The sequence below is a fragment of the Melozone crissalis genome, unplaced genomic scaffold (genome assembly GCF_028551555.1).
Source record: "Melozone crissalis strain CALT ecotype California unplaced genomic scaffold, PUWL_Pcris_2 ptg000023l_1, whole genome shotgun sequence".
In the NCBI taxonomy this organism is placed as follows: domain Eukaryota; kingdom Metazoa; phylum Chordata; class Aves; order Passeriformes; family Passerellidae; genus Melozone; species Melozone crissalis.
Window position 1 is genome coordinate 5,271,883 of NW_026535801.1, and position 22,234 is coordinate 5,294,116.

General features: G+C 51.9%; 1 protein-coding gene across 1 annotated transcript; it reads left to right on the top strand.

Moving 5' to 3' along the window:
• Positions 1-1,544: 1,544 nt before the first annotated feature.
• LOC128937948 (aryl hydrocarbon receptor-like) lies at positions 1,545-22,000 on the top strand. The gene is made up of 11 exons (XM_054277842.1): positions 1,545-1,585; positions 1,664-1,851; positions 12,591-12,697; positions 15,014-15,103; positions 15,954-16,062; positions 16,292-16,422; positions 17,680-17,882; positions 17,968-18,077; positions 19,305-19,446; positions 20,186-21,746; positions 21,845-22,000. The coding sequence occupies exons 1-11, from the start codon at positions 1,545-1,547 to the stop codon at positions 21,998-22,000; spliced, it is 2,838 nt and encodes a 945-aa protein (XP_054133817.1).
• Positions 22,001-22,234: the final 234 nt, after the last annotated feature.

Sequence of the window (22,234 nt, forward strand, 5' to 3'; positions counted from 1 at the left end):
CCCTGGCCCTCCCAAAGTCTGTCAGTCAGCTCTTCTTTGCCATTTATCAGTGGAGACTGCTTTCTTGTAACTGGATTGGGGGTCAGGTGTTGCCATGCTGCACCCCCTAAGCACCAAGCTTTTCCATTCCCAACTGCCCCATGCAAGGGACACATGTGCAGCTTCTTTGTACCTGTCCCAGACAGCCCAGGCTGTCTGATGGCAACAATACAGGGGGGAAAGGGAACTGTGGGGAGAACAGAGGGCATCTAAACCACAATAACATAATTACACATCACTAAAGCCTTTCTGAATATTCACACAATAGTTATCCCTTAACTGCGAGAGCCAATCATCTCATGATCCATCTATAGCAAAACCATGTCTCTCCATTTCTTCCTTGATTGAGCAAGTGCTGGGAAAAGCCTAGCCCTGGTGCTGGGTGTGTGACACTCTCATTGTCACTGTCCCCAGCTACTGTGGGCATGCACGGCAGCAGAGGTGTGACAGTGTCCCTCCTTTGCACCCCCAAACTGCCCTGTGGGGTTGTGGGACTCACAGGCAGGGTTACACTAGGCATTGACACACGTGGTTTTAAATATCCGACTATTAAAAATGATTACAGAGATGCCTCTGCCCAAAATAAGGTGTAAACGACACCATATATGAATGCCAATAGCATGGATTTTTATTTAACAGTAAATGTGAGGGCAGGGGGGGGAAAGGGAAAAGATAGGAGGGTGGAGAGAAAGTGACTGCAGACTACATCCATCGAATGGTGAAGGGTAAGAGTCCAACAAACACCACATCCATGGGGTTTATATTCTGCTGAGGCTAGGTGGGAACATCTCTCTGGGGCGAGGAGCTTCACACTGGGTTATACTGTGGATCGCGGGACACCTGGGGACTCTTTACACCTGAGATGTCGCAGCTGTCTACAAGTGAGAGTAGTTAAATTAATTATGGCCCATCAGTCGGGATGGGCACCTTCAGCTTGTGTGTGAATGTCCCCGGACTTGGGAACAGGAGTTCTCACAGCTGAGCCATGACGGGAGAACATTGGCATGATAAAGACTTACTGCACATCGCAGGATTTGCCTCTTATCAGCCTCTTCCCTTACCCGCAAGCCTCAGGTGTGCGCCCTTCTGCACCTGGCAGAGCACCAGGGGGATTGTTCGAGCCATCGGCACCCACGGCCCGGTCCGCACCTCCCCTCAGCGCCCCAAATCCCCACCTACAGCCTGCAATAATCCCCTTCACCATCCCCACCCACAGCCCCTTCACGCCCCTTCAGCCCCCTCCACCTCCTCATTAACCCCCGCAATCCCTCCCGCCCATCACCCTTTCCCTCCGCCAGCTCCCACTCCCTCTTCAGCCCCCAAATCCCTTCTCAGCTCCATCATATACCAACCCCCCGCAGCCCCAAATCCCTGTCCATCCCCCGTCTCCCCCCTCACCGGGGGCGGGCCGTTCCCGTTCCCATTCCCGCTCCCATTCCCGCTGCCCCTGTCGCTGCCTCTCTCCCTGAGGGAGCGGCGGGCGCTCGAGCGCTGCCGGCCCGGCCATGTACGCGGGCCGCAGGCGGAGGAAGCCGGTGCCGCGGGCGTGAGTGAGGGCGAGGGGGCCGGGGCAGGGCTGAGGGGGGTGTCCCGGTGTCCCCGCTAACGCGGCTCTGCCCGGCAGGACGCGGCCGGGCCCGGCCGAAGGCGGCGGCTCCAACCCGTCCAAGCGGCACCGGGAGCGGCTGAACCGGGAGCTGGAGCGGCTGGCGGGGCTGCTGCCCTTCCCGCCCGACGTGGTGGCCGGGCTGGACAAGCTCTCGGTGCTCCGCCTCAGCGCCGGCTTTCTGCGTGCCAGGAGCTTCTTGGGCGGTAAGGGATGAGTGCCTTCCCCGCTTCCCCTGCCGCAATTCCCGCCCGGAGCTCTGTGCTGTCCCTCCTCCCTCACGGCCGCCTCCTCCTGCAGCCGTGTCACCCCTCCCGGGATGTTGTTGCAACCAAAAACTTGTTTTCTTTCCCTCCCAGAATCGTGCCTTTTTTTTTTTTTTTTTTCCCCGTAGTATTTTGGGGTTTCCTCCGCACTTTCAGGAGTTTCGTGTCGATCCCGCCTCGAATTTTGTGGGTTTTTTTTTTCCCCCTCCTCGAATTTTGACGGGTTTCCCCCACTTGAATTGTGTGGGTTTTCCGCCCTCGAGTGTTTGTGTCTCTAACCGCGTCAATGATTTTTGGTTTTTTTTGGTTTTTTTTTTTGTTTCCCATTGAAATTGATCCCCTCCTTCCGCCTCGAATTTTGTGGGATTTCCCTCTTCTCCTGCAATTTTGGGTTGGGTTTTTTCCCCTCGAATTTTGGGTTTGGTTTCTCCCCTCCCCGTCCCCCTTGGACTTTGGAGGCTCCCTCCCACCCTTATTTATTTTTTCCACTTCAAATTCCGGTGGGTTTTACCCCCTCGAATTTTGTGTCGTTCCTGCTTTACACCTCTGGAATTTTGCCGTGCCCACCATGAATTTTGTTTTCCTCTCCCCTGCGAGTATTTTGTTCTTTACCTGCCCTAGAATTCAATCTTTTTACCGCTCAGAATTTTGGTTTCTTTCCCCTGGAATTGCTTTTCCCCCTTTTCTAGCCCACATTTCATTGCTGTGCCGTCTCCAGCTGCTGGGCTGGAGCTGTGTTCCACCCTGCCGTGGGATCAGAGGGGTCTGGAGGGGTGAAGTTGATTATTTGTGGGTTCTCCTGAGGTGAAATTCTGGTTTTTGCGGGAGGGTTGAGGCAGAGCCAGCTCATCAGGAAATTTACCGTTCTGAGAGCGACTCATTTGTTCTGGGTCCTTTTTCCCCGCCTTGTCGTTCCACCTGGTTTAATTCCATGACACCGATTTCCAGTTTGTCCAACCAGTTTGGATGGCTTTGAGGCAGGTGTGGCAAAGAAGGAGGAGAGCTTCAGCCTTTCAGATGCAAGTAGAGATTGCAGACCAAGCTGAGTCCTTTGTGATGCTTAATACCAATTAAAAAAGTATCCTTAAATGGAACTCTGGGCAAGCTTATCAACAAAATAATTGATTTTAACTGACTTTATTTATTTATCCATCCTGCTTGAGCACTCCCTAAGAGAAGATTTCAGGAAAGCAAGGGCAAAACCTGGGATGTGCTGCCGTGGATTGTGAGGAGAAACAGTTGGAGCAGGTCTCAGGTGTTGCCCATGATTGCTGACAGCAATTCCCCCAGCAGGTGTCTGCCAGCCCATCCCCTGCCAGAATAAATAAATAATCATTGATTTATTAATTATTAATCGGTTTAATAATTAACAGCACATAATGTTACTTCACCATCTCGATTTATGTGTAGCTGGTATGTATGGAAGTTTGTATGGGCTTGAAGGTCTTTGAGCTTTATAAGGATGTGTTTTTCCCGAGGACATGAGGATTTTTATTCTTTCTATGGCCCCAAGGGAGCTGTGCCTGCGTGGGGGCACCACTCAAGGCCTGCAGTTCAGTGACAGGAATCGGAGGATTTAAGGCCGCTCAGTGTTGTTTAATCTCTGGAGTGGTTTAGGATCATCTCAAGCACTGCCTGTGCTGAGCAGGGTCATTTACCCAAACAGACCCCAAACATCCCTCAGCAGGCTGATGTGCTGTGTGTTGGTGGCTCTGCTGCCAGGCTGGTGCCAGCTTTCTGCAGGGCTTTGGGAGAGCAGTGGGCAGGAGCATCCTCTGTGTGATTGTGGGCTGATTCCACTCCGTTTTCCCCACTCGGATCTCTCCAGTTGAACAAAGCAGGAAGCAGCTCAGTGCCAGCTGTGTTCGGTGGCTCTGGGGGAGGTGGGATCTCAGCCAAGATCTGCTCCTGATCCATGCCAGGTGGAAGAGGCTCCCTTTGGGATGGGGCAGCAGCGCTGTCGTCTGTGAGATTCCCAGGCACCTTTCCCTTCCCTCGTTGCCTGACTTTGCAATCCCAGGTTCACACAAGTGCTTCCTTGCCATGGAAGAGGTGAACTTAGGAGGGATGGAGACGCTGTGAGAGGTGTCCTGCCAGGGAGCAGAATATCCAGCCCATCTGACATCCATCCTGCTGGAGAAGCAGCACTGACCAGAACCCAGCACCTGGACCAGAAGGGCCAAAAGGAGCTGAGGTTGCTTCCAAGCTGGGGCTCCTATCCAAACATCAGTGCCAGCTGATTTGAAGGCTTGTCTGTCCTCCTTTTCCATCCAGGTTTCTTCCCTTACAGCAGTCCTCCCAAATGCCTTGTTTCTTACCCGCCTTGGTGTCGCAGACATCTTTTATGGAAAATCCTTTCCTTAGGATTTTTCCTCCTGAGAAGCTGAGAGGCCTCAGGAACAAATTGTGAACAATGGTTATCTGCTGCTGTGAAATGCAACAGGTGCATCTGTGATTGGTCTCATGTTGGTTGTTTCTAATTAATGGCCAATCACAGCCCAGCTGGCTCGGACAGAGAGCCGAGCCACAGGCCTTTGTTATCATTCTTTCTTTTTCTATTCTTAGATAGCCTTCTGATGAAACCTTTTATTCTGTTCTTTTAGCATAGTTTTAATGCAATATATATAATAAAATAATAGATCAAACCTTCTGAAACATGGAGTCAGATCCTCATCTCTTCCCTCATCCAAGAAGCCCTGTGAACACCATCACACCTTGGTTCACGAGTATTTTTAATTCTCTTTCACTACCTTCACCTTCCTCCCTTCTCTGTTGGAGGCTCTTTCAGCTCGTGGGGTTTCGTAGAGGTGGGGCTGTGCTGCAGGGCCCCTCCCTGTCCCCTCCCAGCCCGTGTGCTGCTGTTGGTGGCCGTGCCACCGCTCCAGGGGGGTGCACAGCTTGTCACACCAGCTGTGTGCCAGCAGCTTATCCCGGTGGTAGTGCCTGGCCGGGCTGCTCCCCTCTAATCCCTCCCTGTTCCGCCTCCTGGAGCAAGGCCCCAGCAAACGCTGCTGGGAGAGGAGGAGGGATCCCTGTCTTTTCCACCTCCTTCACCCTCTGGAAATGGGGAGAGAAGGAAAGGTGCTCCAGGGGAAGGTTTGCTGTCTTGCTCTGCGAGAGGATTTCTTACCAAAAAAAGAAGATGCTTCAAAGGCGCCTTGTGGTGTGTTGTCAGGTGCCATCTGTGTGTCTTGGGCCACTTGAACTCCTGGTGGGAGGCCAACTGGCAGACATCACAGTGGTCAAGGGCTCACTTTAGAGAAGCATCTCTAGCAGTTTGTTGCTGCAGAGTGCTGGGAAGCTCGTCCGAGCTGTGCTTCCCATCCTATAGCAAGACTGGCCCTTCTGGTGTGTGAGTGTAGCCCCTGCTGGGCACTCACCTGTCCCTGGGTGTCCCCAGGGTGCCCTATGCCTGTCACAGCCCTGTGCCTGATGTTCAGTGATTCATCTGTGGGATTTGATGCTCTGAATCAAGTCTAGGGTTTATGAGCTGCAGGAAGAGGTCAGTCTGTGGTGCCAGGAGCAGTTTGAATCCCATAGCAATGGGCTAGGCCTGCCTTAAAATGGGAATTCTGGGGATGCAGATGCACCTCTGCCTGTGTGCAGCATCCTGCCTGGCTCCCTATGCATCACTGGGAGGAGAGGGGGAAACACCTCACAAACTTTTGGCTGCACAGTCTGTGATTGTGGGTCAGAGTTGTTCTGGGCTCTGTGTGGGTTTGAGCTCTGCGTGGGTCTCTTCCATAGGGAAGCTTAAGGTCGTGTATCCAGAGTTTAAGCAGTTTTTCTCTCCCATGTATCTTTAAAAGATAACACTCTTGGGGATGTTGGGGGCTTAGGGATTTTCCCAGAGTCCTCTTACAATCGTTGGTGGCTGCTGTAGGATCCATGTGCAGCCTCCAGGCTCAGCGTCACCCTTTGAACTGTGATATGAACCCAGATTGTTATTGCTGGAGCTGTAGTGCCCCAAAAAGTGCCTGAGCTGCAGTCAGGTCAGGCTGGAAAGATGCTTTTAATTATAATTATTACAGGCTATATGAGTGTGCCCCTGAAACCTCTGCCTAGGGATGAGGGCTCGAGATGGGGTGTTTGGGACTGAGGCTGCTCATCCCTTCATTTGTCAGCCTTCCCTCCTCCTGAGCTGTTTGTCAAACACTGCAGAGAGCTGTAGCAGCGAAGCCTGAGGGCTGGTTTAAGGAAAACAAAGCCTTGTCCTGTGATCACTGTGCTCTCTTAATTGCCTGGGTAATGAGCTGACCTCGGAGGCGCAATTCAAGGCGGAGAATTCTTGTGACTTCCTTAGGTAGGCAGTTTTCCCGCTGTGTGCTTTCCTGGCCAGGTGTTTTCCCCTGACTCCCAGGGAAGCTCTTGGGGCTCACAGCAGGCTCCTGGGGGCTGGCAGGGGAGCAGGACTGGGAAGAAACCCCAGGCTGAGGCTTTGGGCTGGGATGATCCTTCCTGGTCCGGTGGAAGGGGTCCCTGTCCACAGGAGGGGAGTGGAACCAGGTGGTGTTTCAAGTCCCTTCCAACCCAAACCCTTCTGTGATGGACACTAAAGCTCCTGAGGGAAGAGCACTGGGAGAGGGAGGGTTCAGACAGTTGGTGATGCTGCAGGAAGAAGGAAAATCTGTCAGGTCCTTGTCATCTTTGTCCTTGTTTCAACTCCCGCACGTGCTTTTCTCCCTTTGAGACCCAAGTGACACAACCAAAAGCTCCATGTAGCCAAGGCCTCCTTGCTTCTAGAAGTGCAGTGAGATCTTTTAAGAGGCCATCCATTATTAACCATGAGTGTGGTTCTTGGAAAGCAGGGCATCCACACCATTCAGGCAGGGATAAATAATGCATCTGTTTAATGAAATTTTTGCCAACAGGGAATTGTGGCAGGTCCGAAGTTAAGTAAAACCCTGGTATCCATTATGAATTAACAAATGGAAAGTCAGGGACTGTTTGCCAGTGGCTGGAAAATGGGATTTGAGCAGCACTGATGAGAACCCAGCTGATGGTTCAGCAAGGCAGGGAAAAGATGGCTCTGACGTCAGCAAACCTGTGCCCACTTCCCTCACCATTTACATGATGTTTTGTATCTTCTATCATATATCTTATGTATTTTCTATCTTACTAACAATAAAAAGTAGGAAAAAGCAATGTTGAGGGGGTTATTTGATGTGAGCAACAGAGCTGCAGGTCCCTCTGCCCATGAGCAAGGAGAAGCTGGAGAAGTGGATGGAAAAGGGAGATCTGGAGATGCACTTGTGGGAGTAGAGACTTTACTGTGAGGTAGGGCCAGTTCTTCAGGGGATTGGCACAAATCACAGAAGGAGAGAGGTGGATAAAAGGCAGTTTTGTTAAGAAATCAGTCAATCCTTCCCCCAGAGTGGTTTGTGCATTCTGGGGTGTTTGGCAGAAGGTTTGTAGGGAGGACCACTACCAAAATCTTCTCTGTCCCACTCTGTCCCCGCTCTCTGTCTGCTCAGTCCTTCTCCTTCATCAACACCTGGAGCAGGTTTGGGATCGAGTTGTTTTCATTTTTCTCCTTTGCAGTCAGTGGCTGATGGAAGTCCTGCTCCCACCAGGAGCTTTTGCTGTGTAGAGGGAATGGGCCTGGGAGATATCCTCTCAAAAATGTTAATTCCTGCTTGGTGCTGCAGGGATTTCGCAGGTCTGCAAAGCCCTGGCAGGTTCAGGAGTTCACTGGCAAACTCTGTAGGCAGTGAGGTGTCCCTGCAGCACCACATGAAACAGATTCCCAGGCTCAGAAGCATCTGGAGATGGAGCTCTTTGTGGCCAAACAGCCTGCAGGGCCTGGCAGGAGCTGTTTCTTGGAAGAAATAGCATGAAATTTGTGCAAGCCTTGCTGCTTTCAGGTGACCAGCTTCTCACCTTTCTCACCTCCAGCAACAAAGGTGTTGTATTTGAGGGGTGCTCAGATGAAGGCAGAAATGATGGGTCTGACTCTGTGTTCTCAGAAAGCTAATTTATTATTTTATGATACTATATTAAATTAAAGAATACTATACTAAAAGAATACAGAAAGGATACTTGTAAAATGCTAAAAAGATAATAATGAAAACTCCTGACTCTTTCCAGAGTCCCCACACAGCTTGGCACTAATTAGCTAATGAATGAAAACAATTCACATCAGAATGTAATGAAACAATGACTTTTAGTAAACAATCTCTAAACACATTCCACATAAACAAAACAGAAGAGAATCAAATTAAATAATTTTTTTTTTTTTTTTTGCTCTGAGCCTTCTCAGCTTCCTAGGAGAAAAATCCTGGGCAAAGGGATTTTTCCAAAGAATGTGAATACCACACAGAGGTGACACTGGTGGCCAGAGGGAGGGAAAGCCACTTCTCTTGTTTTTATTCTCTTTTTTCCCTGCAAGTGCCTGTCCCCAGTTGTGCAGGAGGGGCAAAGGCTGCACCTGGTCTTACTGCCATGGATGCAGGAGAGCCCTGTGCCTGGGATGGATCCCCCTTTCCTGGTCCCAGCTCCAGGCAGGATGCACGCAGCAGAGAGGATGTGGCGGTTCCCCGGCTCCTTCTGCTCCGTCAGCCTGATGTGCTGTGACAGTTCTGCTGAATTGCTGACCCCAGGGGCTGCACGGGGCTATTTATGGACACACAAAGCCGGGGGACACCGGGCAGGGTGCCAGCCTGCTGTGGCCACAGCCAGGAGCCTGTCCTCTTTGGGGAGCCTTGGCTGGCTCGGGTGGAAAAGGCACTGTTTGGTGAAGTTCATGGGGGAGCCTCCACTGGAATTCTGATTTATCCCTCGCACCCTGGTGGTTGGATTGTGTTTGGTGGCTGTCTTGGTTTGGAAAGACAGGAGTCTGCTAAGGAAGGCAGGAGCCTCCCCTGAAATGGAGAATGTGAACCCTCCCCACCCCTCCCAATTCCTATGAATTTTAAATTAAGGGGCTCCCAAGTAAAAATATGGGAGCAGAAATAACAGTTCTTTAATAGGGAAGAAGAAAAATAAAAGGATGAAATAAACAATGCAGTACGCTAGAACAACAGTGACAGAGTCAGAACCCAGCCTGACACCCTGTGGGTCAGGGTGTTGGTGGCAGTGCCATTGGAAATGTGGCTGCAGCCCTCCTGCAGTGTCAGGGGTGGTTCTGTTGGAGCAGGGGGATCTGTAGAGAAGGATGTATTGTTCCTCTGAAGATCCAGTGGAAGGAGAGGCAGCTGCTGTTCCTCTGGGGAATGCCGTGGAGAAAGCCGTGCTGGTGTCTCACAAACCTCTGGATTATATCTGGGTAGCAATGCTTGGCTCCTCCCTCTGGGCTCACATCTCCCAGTGGGATGTTCTAGTTCTTATCAGCCATGCAGTGACATTCAATAGTCTGTTATCAGCAGTGTCCCCTCCTGAGGGAGGTGTGAATGTGGTCACTCAAAGAGAGAGATAAAGCAAACTGCCCACTTGACAAAGGTAATCTGCCACACAGATGGGAATGGAAAACATCTTGCATTGCAATCTTCAACAGTGGCAGACATCCCCATGGAGGACACAGGACTGTCCTCTGCTGTCAGTGTGTCTCCTCTGGCCCCACAGCCCAGATGCTGATAGCATAGCCTGGTTTTAGGCAGTGGTTGAGATGAAGATTTTCGTTTGCAGGGGTGATATTGAGCCATTAAACCAGAGCCCTGAGCAGAGGGCAGCGCCTTTAGCTGCTCTCCTCTCGGCCAGGTTTATTTTTATCTCTCACCTCTGGCGCAGCAGGCTGGGAGCTCACAGAGGAGACCTTTAATAATTCATAGCTCCCACATTTCTCTCCCAGCGATTAGAAAAGCGAGTTGCTGGAAGGCTGCTGGCACAAACCTGCTCCTTCCACACCACAGGGCCCTGCCTGGGTGTTGTAGCCTCTCTCATCCCGATGGCCTGTCCCTCCCTGAGGTTTTATGTGGGCTACAATCTGGACAGGGGACCCCAGTGGTCCCTTGGGGGGTGAAAGGGTGAGGCCACAGCAGCCTGTGTGTGTGTGTCCACCTCAGCTGGCTCAGGCCCAACCCACAGCTGTACAAACACTGCTGCAACCTCAGTCCTGGTGTCAGCCCATCCCTGGCCAGCTCCTGAAATAGTCTGGGCAGGCTGAGCTCGGGGAGTCCTCCAGAGCTCCCAGAAGCAGTGGGATTGCTGCTGTGTCAGGTGTTTTTCTGTAAGTGTCAGAACTGGGCTGTGCTTTGCCTTTGGTTACAGAGCAAAGTCGATCTTTGGGATGGTCCTGTGCCTGGTGGAAGAACTTTGTCCCTAGAGCCTGACTCTGGAACATCTGCCTTTTGCAGCATCTGAGATCCTTCAGGATCAGCTCTGTGCAGATGGAGGAGCTGAGTTTCAGCAGCTGCTTCAGCACAGCCCAGGGAGAGCAGAGCCTATTACAGAGCCTGGCTTTGTTTATGTGCTGGTGGCTGTTGCCTGCTGACTTGCTGTCCTACTGCTTCCAGAGTCCACTTGCTGCTCCCATGGCAGCCCTCCTCCTGTCCAGTAGCTGGCAAAGGCAGATCCAAGACAGCTCTTGCTCCCTCTGTGAGCTGGCAGCTGGTGTTTCACATCTTTCCTCCCGGATCCCAGTGGGAGCAGCAGGTTTGCCAGCAGCCAGATGCTGTCTTCTGTCCTCGTGGTGCTGGCAGGAGGCTTCCCAGCTTTCCTGTGAGCTCCTCTGGACGGCCCTGTCATGCACAGGCTTGTTGTCATCTTACCCTTACACTGAAATATCCCCAGGAACTTGTGACAGTGGTCACAAGGGTTCTTGGATGAGGGAAGAGACGAGAATGTTGACTCCATGTTCAGAAGGCTTTTATTATTATTTTATTATATATATATTACATTATAACTATACTAAAAAGAAATAGAAGGAAAGGTTTCCTCAGAAGGCTAAACTAAGAATAAAAAGAATGAATAACAAAGATCTGTGTCTCGGACAGAGAGGCCGAGTTATCTGGTCTGTGGTTGGCCATTAATTGTAAACATTCAAGATGGCCCAATCACAGACAAAACCTGATGCATTCCACAGCAGCGGATAATCAATGTTTACATTTTGTTTCTGAGGCCTCTCAACTTCTCAGAAGGAAAAATCCTAGAGAAAAGGATTTTCACAAAAGGATATCTGTGACAGGAACTGTTCTCTTGGGGAGTACAGAACAAAATTTAGGGGCACATCCTTCAGCTCAGCTGAGTGACAGATTCCCTCATGCGTGTGGATTGTGCATGGACCACTATTGGATCTCTGTGTCTGCATCCCTGTGTTTTCTGTGTTGTTTTTCTCCCACTGTGAGCTGGGGCTTGCCTTAATTTGGTTGAGTAAACCCACTGGGTTGCTGAACTGTAACGAGACACTGACTGAACTGTGTCCTTCAAAATGGCACATTCCTGATGCTAGGATTTGCTGCAGTGCCTCCTGTGCAGGGCAGACTTCTGCTGCTGCTGCCAGCGTGTGCCCAGGTGGTCAGGAAGGCCATGCTGTGGCCACAAGGGCAGGGCAGTGACTGTCCCCTGGGCTGAGCATTGCTGAGGCCACATCTTGAATCCTGTGTTCAATTTTGGCCCCTCACAGTATGAAAGACATTGAGGGGCTGGAGCATGTCCAGTGGAGGGAACAGAGCTGGGGAAGGGACTGGAGCACAAATCTGATGAGGAACAGCTGAGGGAGCTGGGAAAGGGGGTCAGCCTGGAGAAGAGGAAGCTCAGAAGGGACCTTCTTGTTCTCCACAACTCCCTGACAGGTGAGGGCTGGGCTCTGCTTCTAGGGACCGAGGAACAGGACAAGAGGAATGTGACGGTGGTCACAGGGGTCTCAGGTTGAAGGCAGAGACGAGGATCTGACTCCATGTTTCAGAAGGCTTGATTTATTATTTTATGATATATATTACACTAAAACTATACTAAAAGAATAGAAGAAAAGGTTTCATCAGAAGGCTAGGCTAAGCATAGAATAAAAAGGAATGACAACAAAGGTTTGTGACTCGGCTCTCTGTCCGAGCCAGCTGTGCTGTGATTGGCCATTAATTACAAACAACCACATGAGACCAATCACAGATCCACCTGTTGCATTCCACAGCAGCAGATAATCATTATTTACATTTTGTTCCTGAAGCTTCTCAGCTTCTCAGGAGGAGAAAATCCTAAGGAAAGGATTTTTCATAAAAAGATGTCTGCGACAGAGGAAATGGCCTCAAGCTGTGCCAGGGCAGAGTTACTTTGGGTATTGGGAAAAACTTCCTCACAAAAAAAGTCAGGCATTAAACCAGGCTGCCCAGGGCAGTGGTGGATGCACTGTCCTTGGAAGTGTTCAGAAGACCTGTGGATGTTGCACTTGGGGATGTTGTTTGGTGGTGGTCTGGGCGGTGCTGGGGAATGGTTGGGCTCTATGATCTTTCCCCAACTTTAATGATTCCATAATTCTATGATTCTGATGCCTACGTGGCTTTAACTGCTTTTTACTTACAGGATGTTAAAAGAGGGACAAAAGGAGTGGGGGGGGGGGGGGGGGACCCAGACTGAAACAGTTGAGGGGTGGGGAAACATCCTGTTAAAATCAATCTTGTGAGAGGTGAAGCAAAGGGCTGTGACTGCACGGTGCCTTCCCCTGCACTGTCCAGCCTGCAGCATTCCAGCTGTTGTGGCAATGTGTTCCTGCAGTGCTGATGTCCCTCCCTTCCCTTTTCTTGGTGCAGTTGCTCTGAAGAATCCTGGTGCCAAGGAAGCCCAGAGGGACGGAGCCTGTGGCGCTGGACCAGCTCTGGGCTCAGCAGCAGTTCCAGAGGGTGAGCTGCTCCTACAGGTTAGTGCTCCTCACAAATGCCTTCACGGGATCTTCCTCTTGTCCCTCTTCCAGCTCCTTTGAGTTGTACCCCAGAACCAGGCTGTTCTTTCACTCATGGCAGGTGATTTGTGATTTCATGTGGTGTAGCTCACTGTGCTTCTCACTGGGCTGAAGTTTAAGACCTCCAAAGGTCCCTAGTGCAGAAACTGTTGCTTCTTCCCTGCTTTCCCCATTATTCCTGGAAAAAGTTGCCATTTTAAAATAGTCCATATGTAAGGAACATCTTGCTGGATTTCTGAGCATGGTGATTTGTATTTTTTGCTTCTCTGCCCTCATGTCTAAGTGTGCCAAAGGTACAATATGAGAACCAAGCTGAGCATGGTGCTTGAGTGCAGTTTTCAGTGTGGGCACACTGATCCTGACTCTCTGTGTCTGGTGGGAGAAGTGCTAAAGCCAGCCTGGTTAATAACCAGAAACCTGAGGGTTTTCCCTCAGGATACAACCAAACTGCTCAGCAGGGCTTGCTGGGGGTTGATGTCCTGCTCATCAGCTCCTCACACAGTTGGGTGCTGTCCTTTTGGAGGTACCAAACAGCATCTGAAAAGCTGGTGGAGCTCTCTCAGGGTCTACCTATGGGACCCTGGGTGTGGCAGGAGCTCAGAATCTGTCCCTGTACCCCCCAAGGAAACATTCCTCCATACTCACAAACATACTTCCACCTGCTCTGCCACCTCTGATGGCCAAACTTCCTTTGTTTCTGATTCTTCCCCTTTCTTCCTCTGAAGCTGCTCAAAGGGTTAAAGTGCATTTGGCAGCACTAATTAACCTCTGCAGCAGATTCCCACACACTGAGACCAACCCCAGAAAATAGAGAGAGCGTTTGTGCCTGGAAAAAAAGGGAAGGAGAGGGGGGAGAAACTCTGACCTGGACAATGAAACAGGAGTTGGCAGCAACAATAGCTGGACTTGGCTGGGACTCCATGCCAGGCCCTAATTAATGCTGATGTCTGTACATTATGAAGTGGGGGAAGCAGGCCAGGACTGGCTGCTGTGGCTTCCCTGCCAGGTCAGTGCTTCAGGATGGTTTTGGCTCTTAAAAGCCACAGCAAAAGAGCTGCCCTCCCAAACTGGTAGGGAAGCTCCTCTGCCCCTTCTAGTCTTCTGCACGTGTAAAGGACACTGTCATCCAGCACCCTGGTCCCTTCTCACATGTCCTGTCCTGCTGTGGGGTTTTTAGCTCAGGGAAAACACCTAAATTACTTCCTCAATTTATGAAACCGGTAGCAATGAGCCCCTCTTGGATAAGACAGAGGCTCTGATCAGCTCAGCCTACTCCTGCCAGGAAGCCCAGTGCTCCCTTGAATATTGACTTTGCAATCCTGGAGCCTGAGGAGTGGATGGAAGGGCCAGTGAACTGTGAAATGTCTCAGTGTTAAAAATGCATTAAAAATGCAATGGAAACTTCAGATTGATGGCTGCATTTGCTCTTCTCTGTGCGGAGGGCTTGGGGCTTCAAATCCACACAGGCACAACAGCTTTGGGTGTTTATTTTGTGAAAACAGAGCATAGCATTCAGCCTAAGGGGGGTGGGCCGGCATGAACCAGGTAATGTTACAGAAAAAATGATCTTGGAGGTGGTGGTGATCTTAGAGGGATTCTCCAACCTAAATGATTCTGCGATGTATCGGCAGAAAGGAAAAGGTGCTCTGGGGTCACCCAGGGATTTTGTAGTTTTCCCCCAAGTTCAGGCACCAGACTCAGCCTGAATTCCCTGCTGCTTTGGAAGAAACTGGCTTTTCAGAAATCATGATTGTTTTTGCTGCAATTTCAAATCCAAACCTTTATGCTTTAGCTTTTGGCTTTTCCATTTCCACTGGTTAAGGCCCCTTCAGCGTTGGCCACCTTGAGGAGGGAATGGGCAGCAGAGGCAACATCTTCCTTGGCCTTCCAGGCATTCCACGGTCCTTCTCCAGGCCACTCCTCTGGAACCTGGGATGGCCACACACGACTGACAAGGCCCTCAAGGCTGTGAATGGACCTGTTCCTGATGGTGTCCACTTTCGTACTGCAAGAAGTTCAGAGGCTTTTATCTGCTCCCTGCACAAGATGAGGATATATGTCCAAAGCCTGAGTCTGAGTCAATGCTCCCAGGGTGGAAGCACAATTTTCCATCAGTCTGGATTAGGATATTCCCAGGCAGCTATGTGGAAGAGCTGCAGGAGCTCAGAGAGGCCATCTGTGGTGGCTCAGCTGCCTGCTAGCCAGGCTTTGGGTGTCCTGCTGTGGAAGTGAAGTGGCTGTGGCCTGTACCTGCTGATCTCCTCTCTCCCACAGGCCCTCAATGGCTTTGTGCTGGTGGTGACATCAGAAGGGCTGATATTTTACTCCTCGCATACGATCCAGGACTATCTGGGATTTCACCAGGTTGGTGGGACTCTGACTCACTGTGGAGAGCCAGTTTTTCCTTGGTGGTGGTGAATAGCCCCAAATTCCCTGCAGGGAGGAGGCTCTGCAGGGATCACAGGCTCTCAGGGAGTTGTTTGGGGCTTTTCCTTGGGAATGTGGACCCCGTGTTGCCAGACGTGGTCACTTGTAGGTGACAAGGGACTTCATCAGCCCATAGATACTTTCCAGCAGCCAGGGGGTTCATGGCCATGGGGAGATGTCTGGGCTTCTTTGCCCAGTTTGCCTGGGACACCCACTCAAATCCTGGTAAATCCCACAGGGCTCCAGCACTCCAGGCACCCAGGTAACCTGGAGGAGACACTAGATCATATTTACAGGGAAACTGTGGTTTGGTGTCACCCACACACAGCTGGCTGTCCCCAGCACCAGGGTAGATGGCACCTGTCCACCTGGGCACAGGGAGCAAGTCCCAGGGCATTGTTCTCTTGGGAATAGTGTAGGGATGGGGTGGTCTTGCTGCTATTTTGTTCCAAAATCCATGTTTTCATCTAATTTCTTAAGCCAGCACTAGGATTTTGACTTATGGGGGTGTCAGAGCTGAGCTGTATTGGCTTTTTAAGCTTCTCAGGAGAGGAAGTCAGGCCCAACATGGGCAAGGAGTCCTTAAAGCCAGATGTGCTGTCTGTTCCCACCACCATCAGTTCTGGGGGAAAGTTTCCAACCTCATTTAGCCAGGGACCCATTTGAGCACCAGGGAAACTGGGTAAGGTAAAACCAGCTGGGGCCATGGCGGGCTGTTCCCAGGTGGGACATGAAAACTGGCCCTGGGGACAGGCTGCAGAGCTTACAGAAGGCGTGTCCCCTCCAGACGGATGTCATGCACCAGAGTGTGTTCGAGCTGATCCACACCGAGGACCAGCCGGAGTTCAGGCGCAACCTCCGCTGGGCCCTGGACGCTGGTGAGCCCTCTGCAGCAGGTAAAGGCAGGCTGCCATCCTGGGTGCCACCAGGGATGCTGGGACCCCAGCTGGCTGTCACCACTTGCCCCCATGTGGCTCAGGCCACGGCTTCGTTCCAATGTTGTGGCTTTCCCCCCCAGTTTCTGTTGCTGTGCTCTGCAGACTGCTGCAGTGCCCAGTGCTGGGCACCTCCAGCCCTCACTAGGGTGAATTCTTACTTGATTCTCTCAATCCCTCTCTTCGACAGCAGGGAAGAGTCTTAGCTCTTCTGCTGGCATCTGCAAGCCGGATCAGCTGCCCCCAGAAAACTCCTCCTTCCTGGAGAGGAGCTTTGTGTGCCGCTTTCGCTGCCTCCTGGATAATTCCTCCGGCTTCCTGGTGAGTACAGACCCTCTGCAGCAGGAGAGGGGCAAGCTCACCACAGAAGGTCACACCAGCACTGAAACCACCCCCTGGAAAGATCTTGTGCTCCTTTCTGCCATGTTGTCTTGGTTTGGAAAGACAGGAGTCTGCTAAGGAAGGCAGGAGCCTCCCCTGAAATGGAGAATGTAAACCCTCCCCACCCCTCCCAATTGCTATCAATTTTAAATTAAGGGGCTCTCAAGCAAAAAATATAGGAGCAGAAATAACAGTTCTTTAATAGGGAAGAAAAAAAAATGAAAGGATAGAATAAGCAATGCAGTACACCAGAACAACACTGACAGAGTCAGAACCCAGCCTGACACCCTGTGGGTCAGGCTGTTGGTGGCAGTCCCATTGGAAATGTGGCTGCAGCCCTCCTGCAGTGTCAGGGGTGGTTCTGTTGGAGCAGGGGGATCTGTAGAGAAGGATGTATTGTTCCTCTGAAGATCCAGTGGGAGGAGAGGCAGCTGCTGTTCCTCTGGGGAATGCCGTGGAGAAAGCCGTGCTGGTGTCTCACAAACCTCTGGATTATATCTGGGTAGCAATGCTTGGCTCCTCCCTCTGGGCTCATATCTCCCAATGGGATGTTCTAGTTCTTATCAGCCATGCAGTGACATTCAATAGTCTGTTATCAGCAGTGTCCCCTGTCCAGGGAGGTGTGAATGTGGTCACTCAAAGAGAGAGATAAAGCAAACTGCCCACTTGACAAAGGTAATCTGCCATACAGACGGGAATGGAGAACAACTTGCATTGCAATCTTCAACACGTGCAGCACTTGCCTGTCTCAGCAAGAGACTTTCCCCTGTTTTTCGTAGGTTTGGCCTGTACCTACAGCCTCTCCCTGTGAGTTTTGTTCCTCTCCTCTCAAAAATGCTGAATCTTGACCAAGCAAGTGCTTTTCTCCCCTGTGTTAAGGTTTTTCTGTTAAAACTGTGTCTTAAGATCAAGTAGGTGGTGGTCATCCCTCCTTCTCTCTGCACTGGAGAGCTGTGGCTGCCCTATCCCTGGAAGTGTTCAAGGCCAGGTTGGAGAAACCTAGGATAGTGGAAAGGTGTCCTGGCCCATGGCAGGGGGATTGGAATGAGATGATCCTTAAGGTCACTCCAAAGTCAAACCATGCTGTGATTTGATGATTCTGTTCACACCAACTCTGTACACAGACGTCTTCCTTTCCATGTAGCTCTCTTCCTTCTCACTTTTCTGCATGACACTGAGCTTTTCTTCTCTTCCCAGGCTTTGAACCTTCAAGGCAGGCTGAAATTCCTTCATGGGCAGAAGGAAAGGTCTGAAGATGGCTCTGTCCTGCCCCCCCAGCTCGCTCTGTTCGCCATCTCCACACCCCTGCAGCCGCCGTCCATCCTGCAGATCCGAACCAAGAACATGATCTTCAGGACCAAGCACAAGCTGGACTTCACCCCCTTGGCGTGCGATGCCAAGTAAGCAGCAGAGCTTTCAGTGCTCCATTCCTGACATCCCCCCCAGCCTTGCCCGTGAGCTCGCTGTGCTCTCTGTGTCTCACAGGGGGAAGATGGTGCTGGGCTACACCGAGGCGGAGCTGCGGATGTGTGGCACGGGCTACCAGTTTGTCCACGCTGCTGACATGCTGTACTGTGCTGAGAACCACGTCAGGAGTAAGAGTCCCCTCCCTGCTCCCTTGTGCTGATGAGTGGGCTGGGACTGGGGCAGCTCTGTTGGCTGCTCTGTCAAGCCCAGTGGCTCTTTCCCCACAGGATGCTTTGCTGCAGGGAGCTCGGTGTGGAGTGCGGCGAGGGGTGTTCAGCTGTTCACAGGGGTCTTAGGATGAGGGAAGAGAGGAGGATCTGACTCCATGTTTCAGAAGGCTTGATTTATTATTTTGTGATATCTATTACATTAAAACTATACTAAAAGAATAGAAGAAAGGATTTCATCAGAAGGCTGGCTAAGAATAGAATAGTGACGCTGGCAGGGGGGCTATTTACAGACCATGAACAAGACAGGGCTGCTGTGGAAAGCACCTCAAGCTGTTTTATTTTTCAGCATCAGTCTCATTACATGATTATGACAATGGCAAGATGCCAGCAGCTCACGTTCTAGGCAGCAGACACAGAACTTAATGTTACAACTTACTTTATGAGCTTCTTGACCAATCACACAAAGCAAAAGCACATTGACAGTAGTCTTTTCCAATCACCATAAGCACATGTACCTTTGGTTAAAACAATGCTTGCTTATTTCAAATACAATACCTGCTTGTAAGCTTTAAAACACAATGCACAGAGCTCTATTATTAAGCTTTAACCTTCCTAATATCTAGTTTAGATATGTCTAGTCTGCTAGATAAACTTTCTGTAGCTTAAAGAGTTATTCTAGACAAGCGTTAATACACAGACCTTTGTTCTATTTGCCCTTGCTTTTCTACAGTTTAAATAATTTTTCTGCTGACTTATCTCATGGCTGCTGCTTAGCTCTAATCACAGTTCTGCTGTCTCTGCAGCCTGCAAAAACTTTCTAATTTTGTAGATTCTCACAGAATAGGAAAGAATGATAACAAAGGCTTGTGGCTCGGACTCTCTGTCCGAGCCAGCTGACTGTGATTGGCCATTAATTAGAAACATCCAACATGGACCAATCACAGATCCTCCTGTTGCATTCCACAGCAGCTAACCATTGTTTACATTTTGTTCCTGAGGCCTCTCAGGTTCTCAGGAGGAAAGGATTTTTCCTTAGGATTTGCCTAAGGAAAGGCACAGGGGATTGCCACAGACATCTTTTACGAAAAATCCTAAAGTCCCCTGTGCCTGCCGGCCACGCTGCTGCCGTTTCCAGCTGGGAAGGGCAGCGTGCCGTGGTGGCAGCACTGGCGCTTCCTCCGGCAGTGATGCAGACGGGCGAGAGCGGGCTGACGGTGTTCCGGCTGCTGACCAAGGACAAGCGCTGGAAGTGGGTGCAGGCCAACGCCCGGCTCGTCTACAGGAACGGCAAACCCGAGTACATCGTGGTCACACAGAGGCCCCTCGTGTACGTGCTGGGCTGGCGTGGGCACAGCCTGCCTTTCTCCATGGCTCTGGGGTGCCCTGAGCAGGGCAGCATGTTGGGTTTGTCCTTTGTTGCTGCAGCTGTGGGATTCTGTGCTTGGCGCTGTTCAGCCGCATCCCCGTCTGCAAGGCCAGCCCTCAACAGGGGCGATGCTCAGTCAGGCTGCAGATGTTTGGTTTTTTTGTGTGTGTTTGTGTGTGTGAATGCATGCTGGCTGGAGCAAAGGGGCTTTGGCTTGCAGGGATCACAGCTGCCCATTACAGAAGCACTGGTGTGACAGTGTTCACAGGGGTTTTCAGGTGAGGGAAGAGACGAGAATGTTGACTCCATGTTCAGAAGGCTTGATTTATTATTTTATGATATATATATATTACATTAAAACTATACTAAAAAGAATAGAAGGAAAAGTTTCATCTCAGAAGGCTAGCTAAGCTAAGAATAGAATGGAAAGGAATAAAAAACAAAGGTTTGTGGCTCGGACAGAGAGTCTGAGCCAGCTCTGCTGTGACTGGTCACTAATTCCAAACATCCACACGAGACCAGTCACGGATCCACCTGTTGCATTCCACAGCAGCAGATAACCAATGTTTACATTTTGTTTCTGAGGTCTCAGCTTCTCAGAAGGAATAATCCTTAAGAAAAGGATTTTCACAAAAGATGTCTGCGACACACTTGTGGGGTGGGTTTGTGTCAGCCGCAATGTCCTCTTCCTGCCCTGCAGAGATGAAGAAGGAGGAGAGCACCTTCGGAAGCGGTCCATGCACCTTCCCTTCACCTTTGCTACAGGAGAGGCGCTTCTATACCAAAGTTCTCATCCTCTCCCAGGCTTCCCTGACCTTTTCCAGAGCAAAGGGAAGCTCAGCAAGTCCAAGAAGCCCTCCTGCAGCCACGCAGGGCGCTCCCAGAGGAATGGCATTGACCCCAGGTCTCTGCTGGGCGCTGTGATGCAGCAGGACAAGGCGGTGTACGCCTCCCACTCAGCTCCCATTCCCAACCCTTCCTTCAGCAGCACTTTCCAGCTCAAGGGTGTGTCCTTGCCAGGTGCAGGAGGGGATGCCTGGAGTATGGGCACAGCTCCAGCTTCTTCAAGGGGCAACAGCCTCCAAGAGAAGCTGCTGGATTTGCAGCAGGAGGACCCTCTCTTGGCCACCATGGACTTGCTCTCAATTAAGAGTGACCAGAGCTGTTCCAACGAGCTCTTCAGTGCTTTGGAGGGCCTGGGCTTGAATGCTGAGGACCTGGGGCTCCTGCTGCTGGATGAGAGAATGGTGATGGTCAGAACGGACCCAGACCAGTCCCCATCCCTGAATAACAGCCTGGCCAGCAACCAGATTCTTTCCCATGTCCCCAGGCCTCCAGTGGATGGGCATGAGGGAGGGCAGCAGGTCTGTCCCCTGCCAGGCACGCCCCCCAGCCCACAGGGAGGCCCTGCTCCGTGCCACATGGAGGACGAGCACTCGGGGTGCCAGCTGGCACAGCGAGCAGGGCAGCCACGCACTGCCCTGCCCCAGCCCCAGCCCCAGCCCCACACGCTGCTGTGGGAGCAGGCCCCCAGTGCTGTGCCAGGGCTGCTCCCAGAGCTGGCTCAGCAGGAAGAGCTCTCCAGTGGCTCCCAGTGGAGGCCAGCTGGGGAGGAGACTGTGCTCCACTCCTTCCAGCCAGTGCAGGGCACCCCATGGCACAGCACCCCCGGCTCAGCCCCGGGCGCTCCCTGCCCGCAGGAGCCACCCGGGGCCCAGCAGCTGCAGGGAGACTGCTCAGTCGTGCAGCCTCTCCAAGAGGATGTCCAGCAGTCCTTCTGCCTGCCCAGCCAGTGCCAGGACCGCGTGGCACCGCCCAGCCAGCCCAGGCACCATCACTTGCTGATGAACGGCGTGTGTGGCCCCAGCTCTTCTCCACAGCCCAGCCCTTGGCAGGACTGTGTCTGCCCTCTGCTGCGGGCTCCAGCCCAGCCTGGCGTTCCTGGCCTCAGCAGAGATGGGATCTCCCAGCCCCAGGGCTGCCTGGGCCCCGGGCCTGGCCTGCCCCCACAGCAGTTTCACCCGGATGGATTGTGCAGCCTGGATGCTGCCGGCACTGGGGACTCCTGGCAAGAGATGGCTCTGTACCCCAGGATTTTCCCCCCTTTCTACCAGCTCGTTCCTGAGAAGCAGCTGAGCTCTGTTCTTTCCGTACCCCAGCACTCTTCCCCCAGCTCAGCTGCAGAGCACTTTGGGAGCATCAGCAGCCCTCTGGAGACGCTGAATTCCTATGGGACACGGAGCCAGGAGGGCAGGCACAGGGTAAGGGCCTTGCTCCCTCTGGGGCTCAGTGTTTTCTGTGCAGGCAGTGCTGATAACCCCCTGCCAAGCTCCTCACCGTTGTTCTCTCTCTCTCCTAGCCCCACAGCGGCTCTGGTTTGCCCAGCTCTGCCATGGGACTGCCCCAGGACCATCCAGTGCTGGGGGGAAGCCTGGCACTGCCCTGCCAGCCTCAGCCCCGGGCAGAAGTGCTGCCAGATCCCCCTCACGCCTCCAGGAGGAACTTCTATCTCTAGGAGAGACGGGAATGGACAAAGCAGGACTTTTCCCCGGGGAAGGAGCTGCCTTCAAACCTTCCCCGCTGCTGGGTGCATCCTGACGGTGCCATTGATGTCGGTTGCTTTGGCTCACCTGGGGTTTTTTTTCTCAACTTCCCACCATCCTGCTCGCTGTGCTGGTGTCCCTGGTGTGGTGAGGGATGGCAGCAGGGCTGGAGGACAGATTTCCCAGGGCGCTGGAGCAAGCTGAGC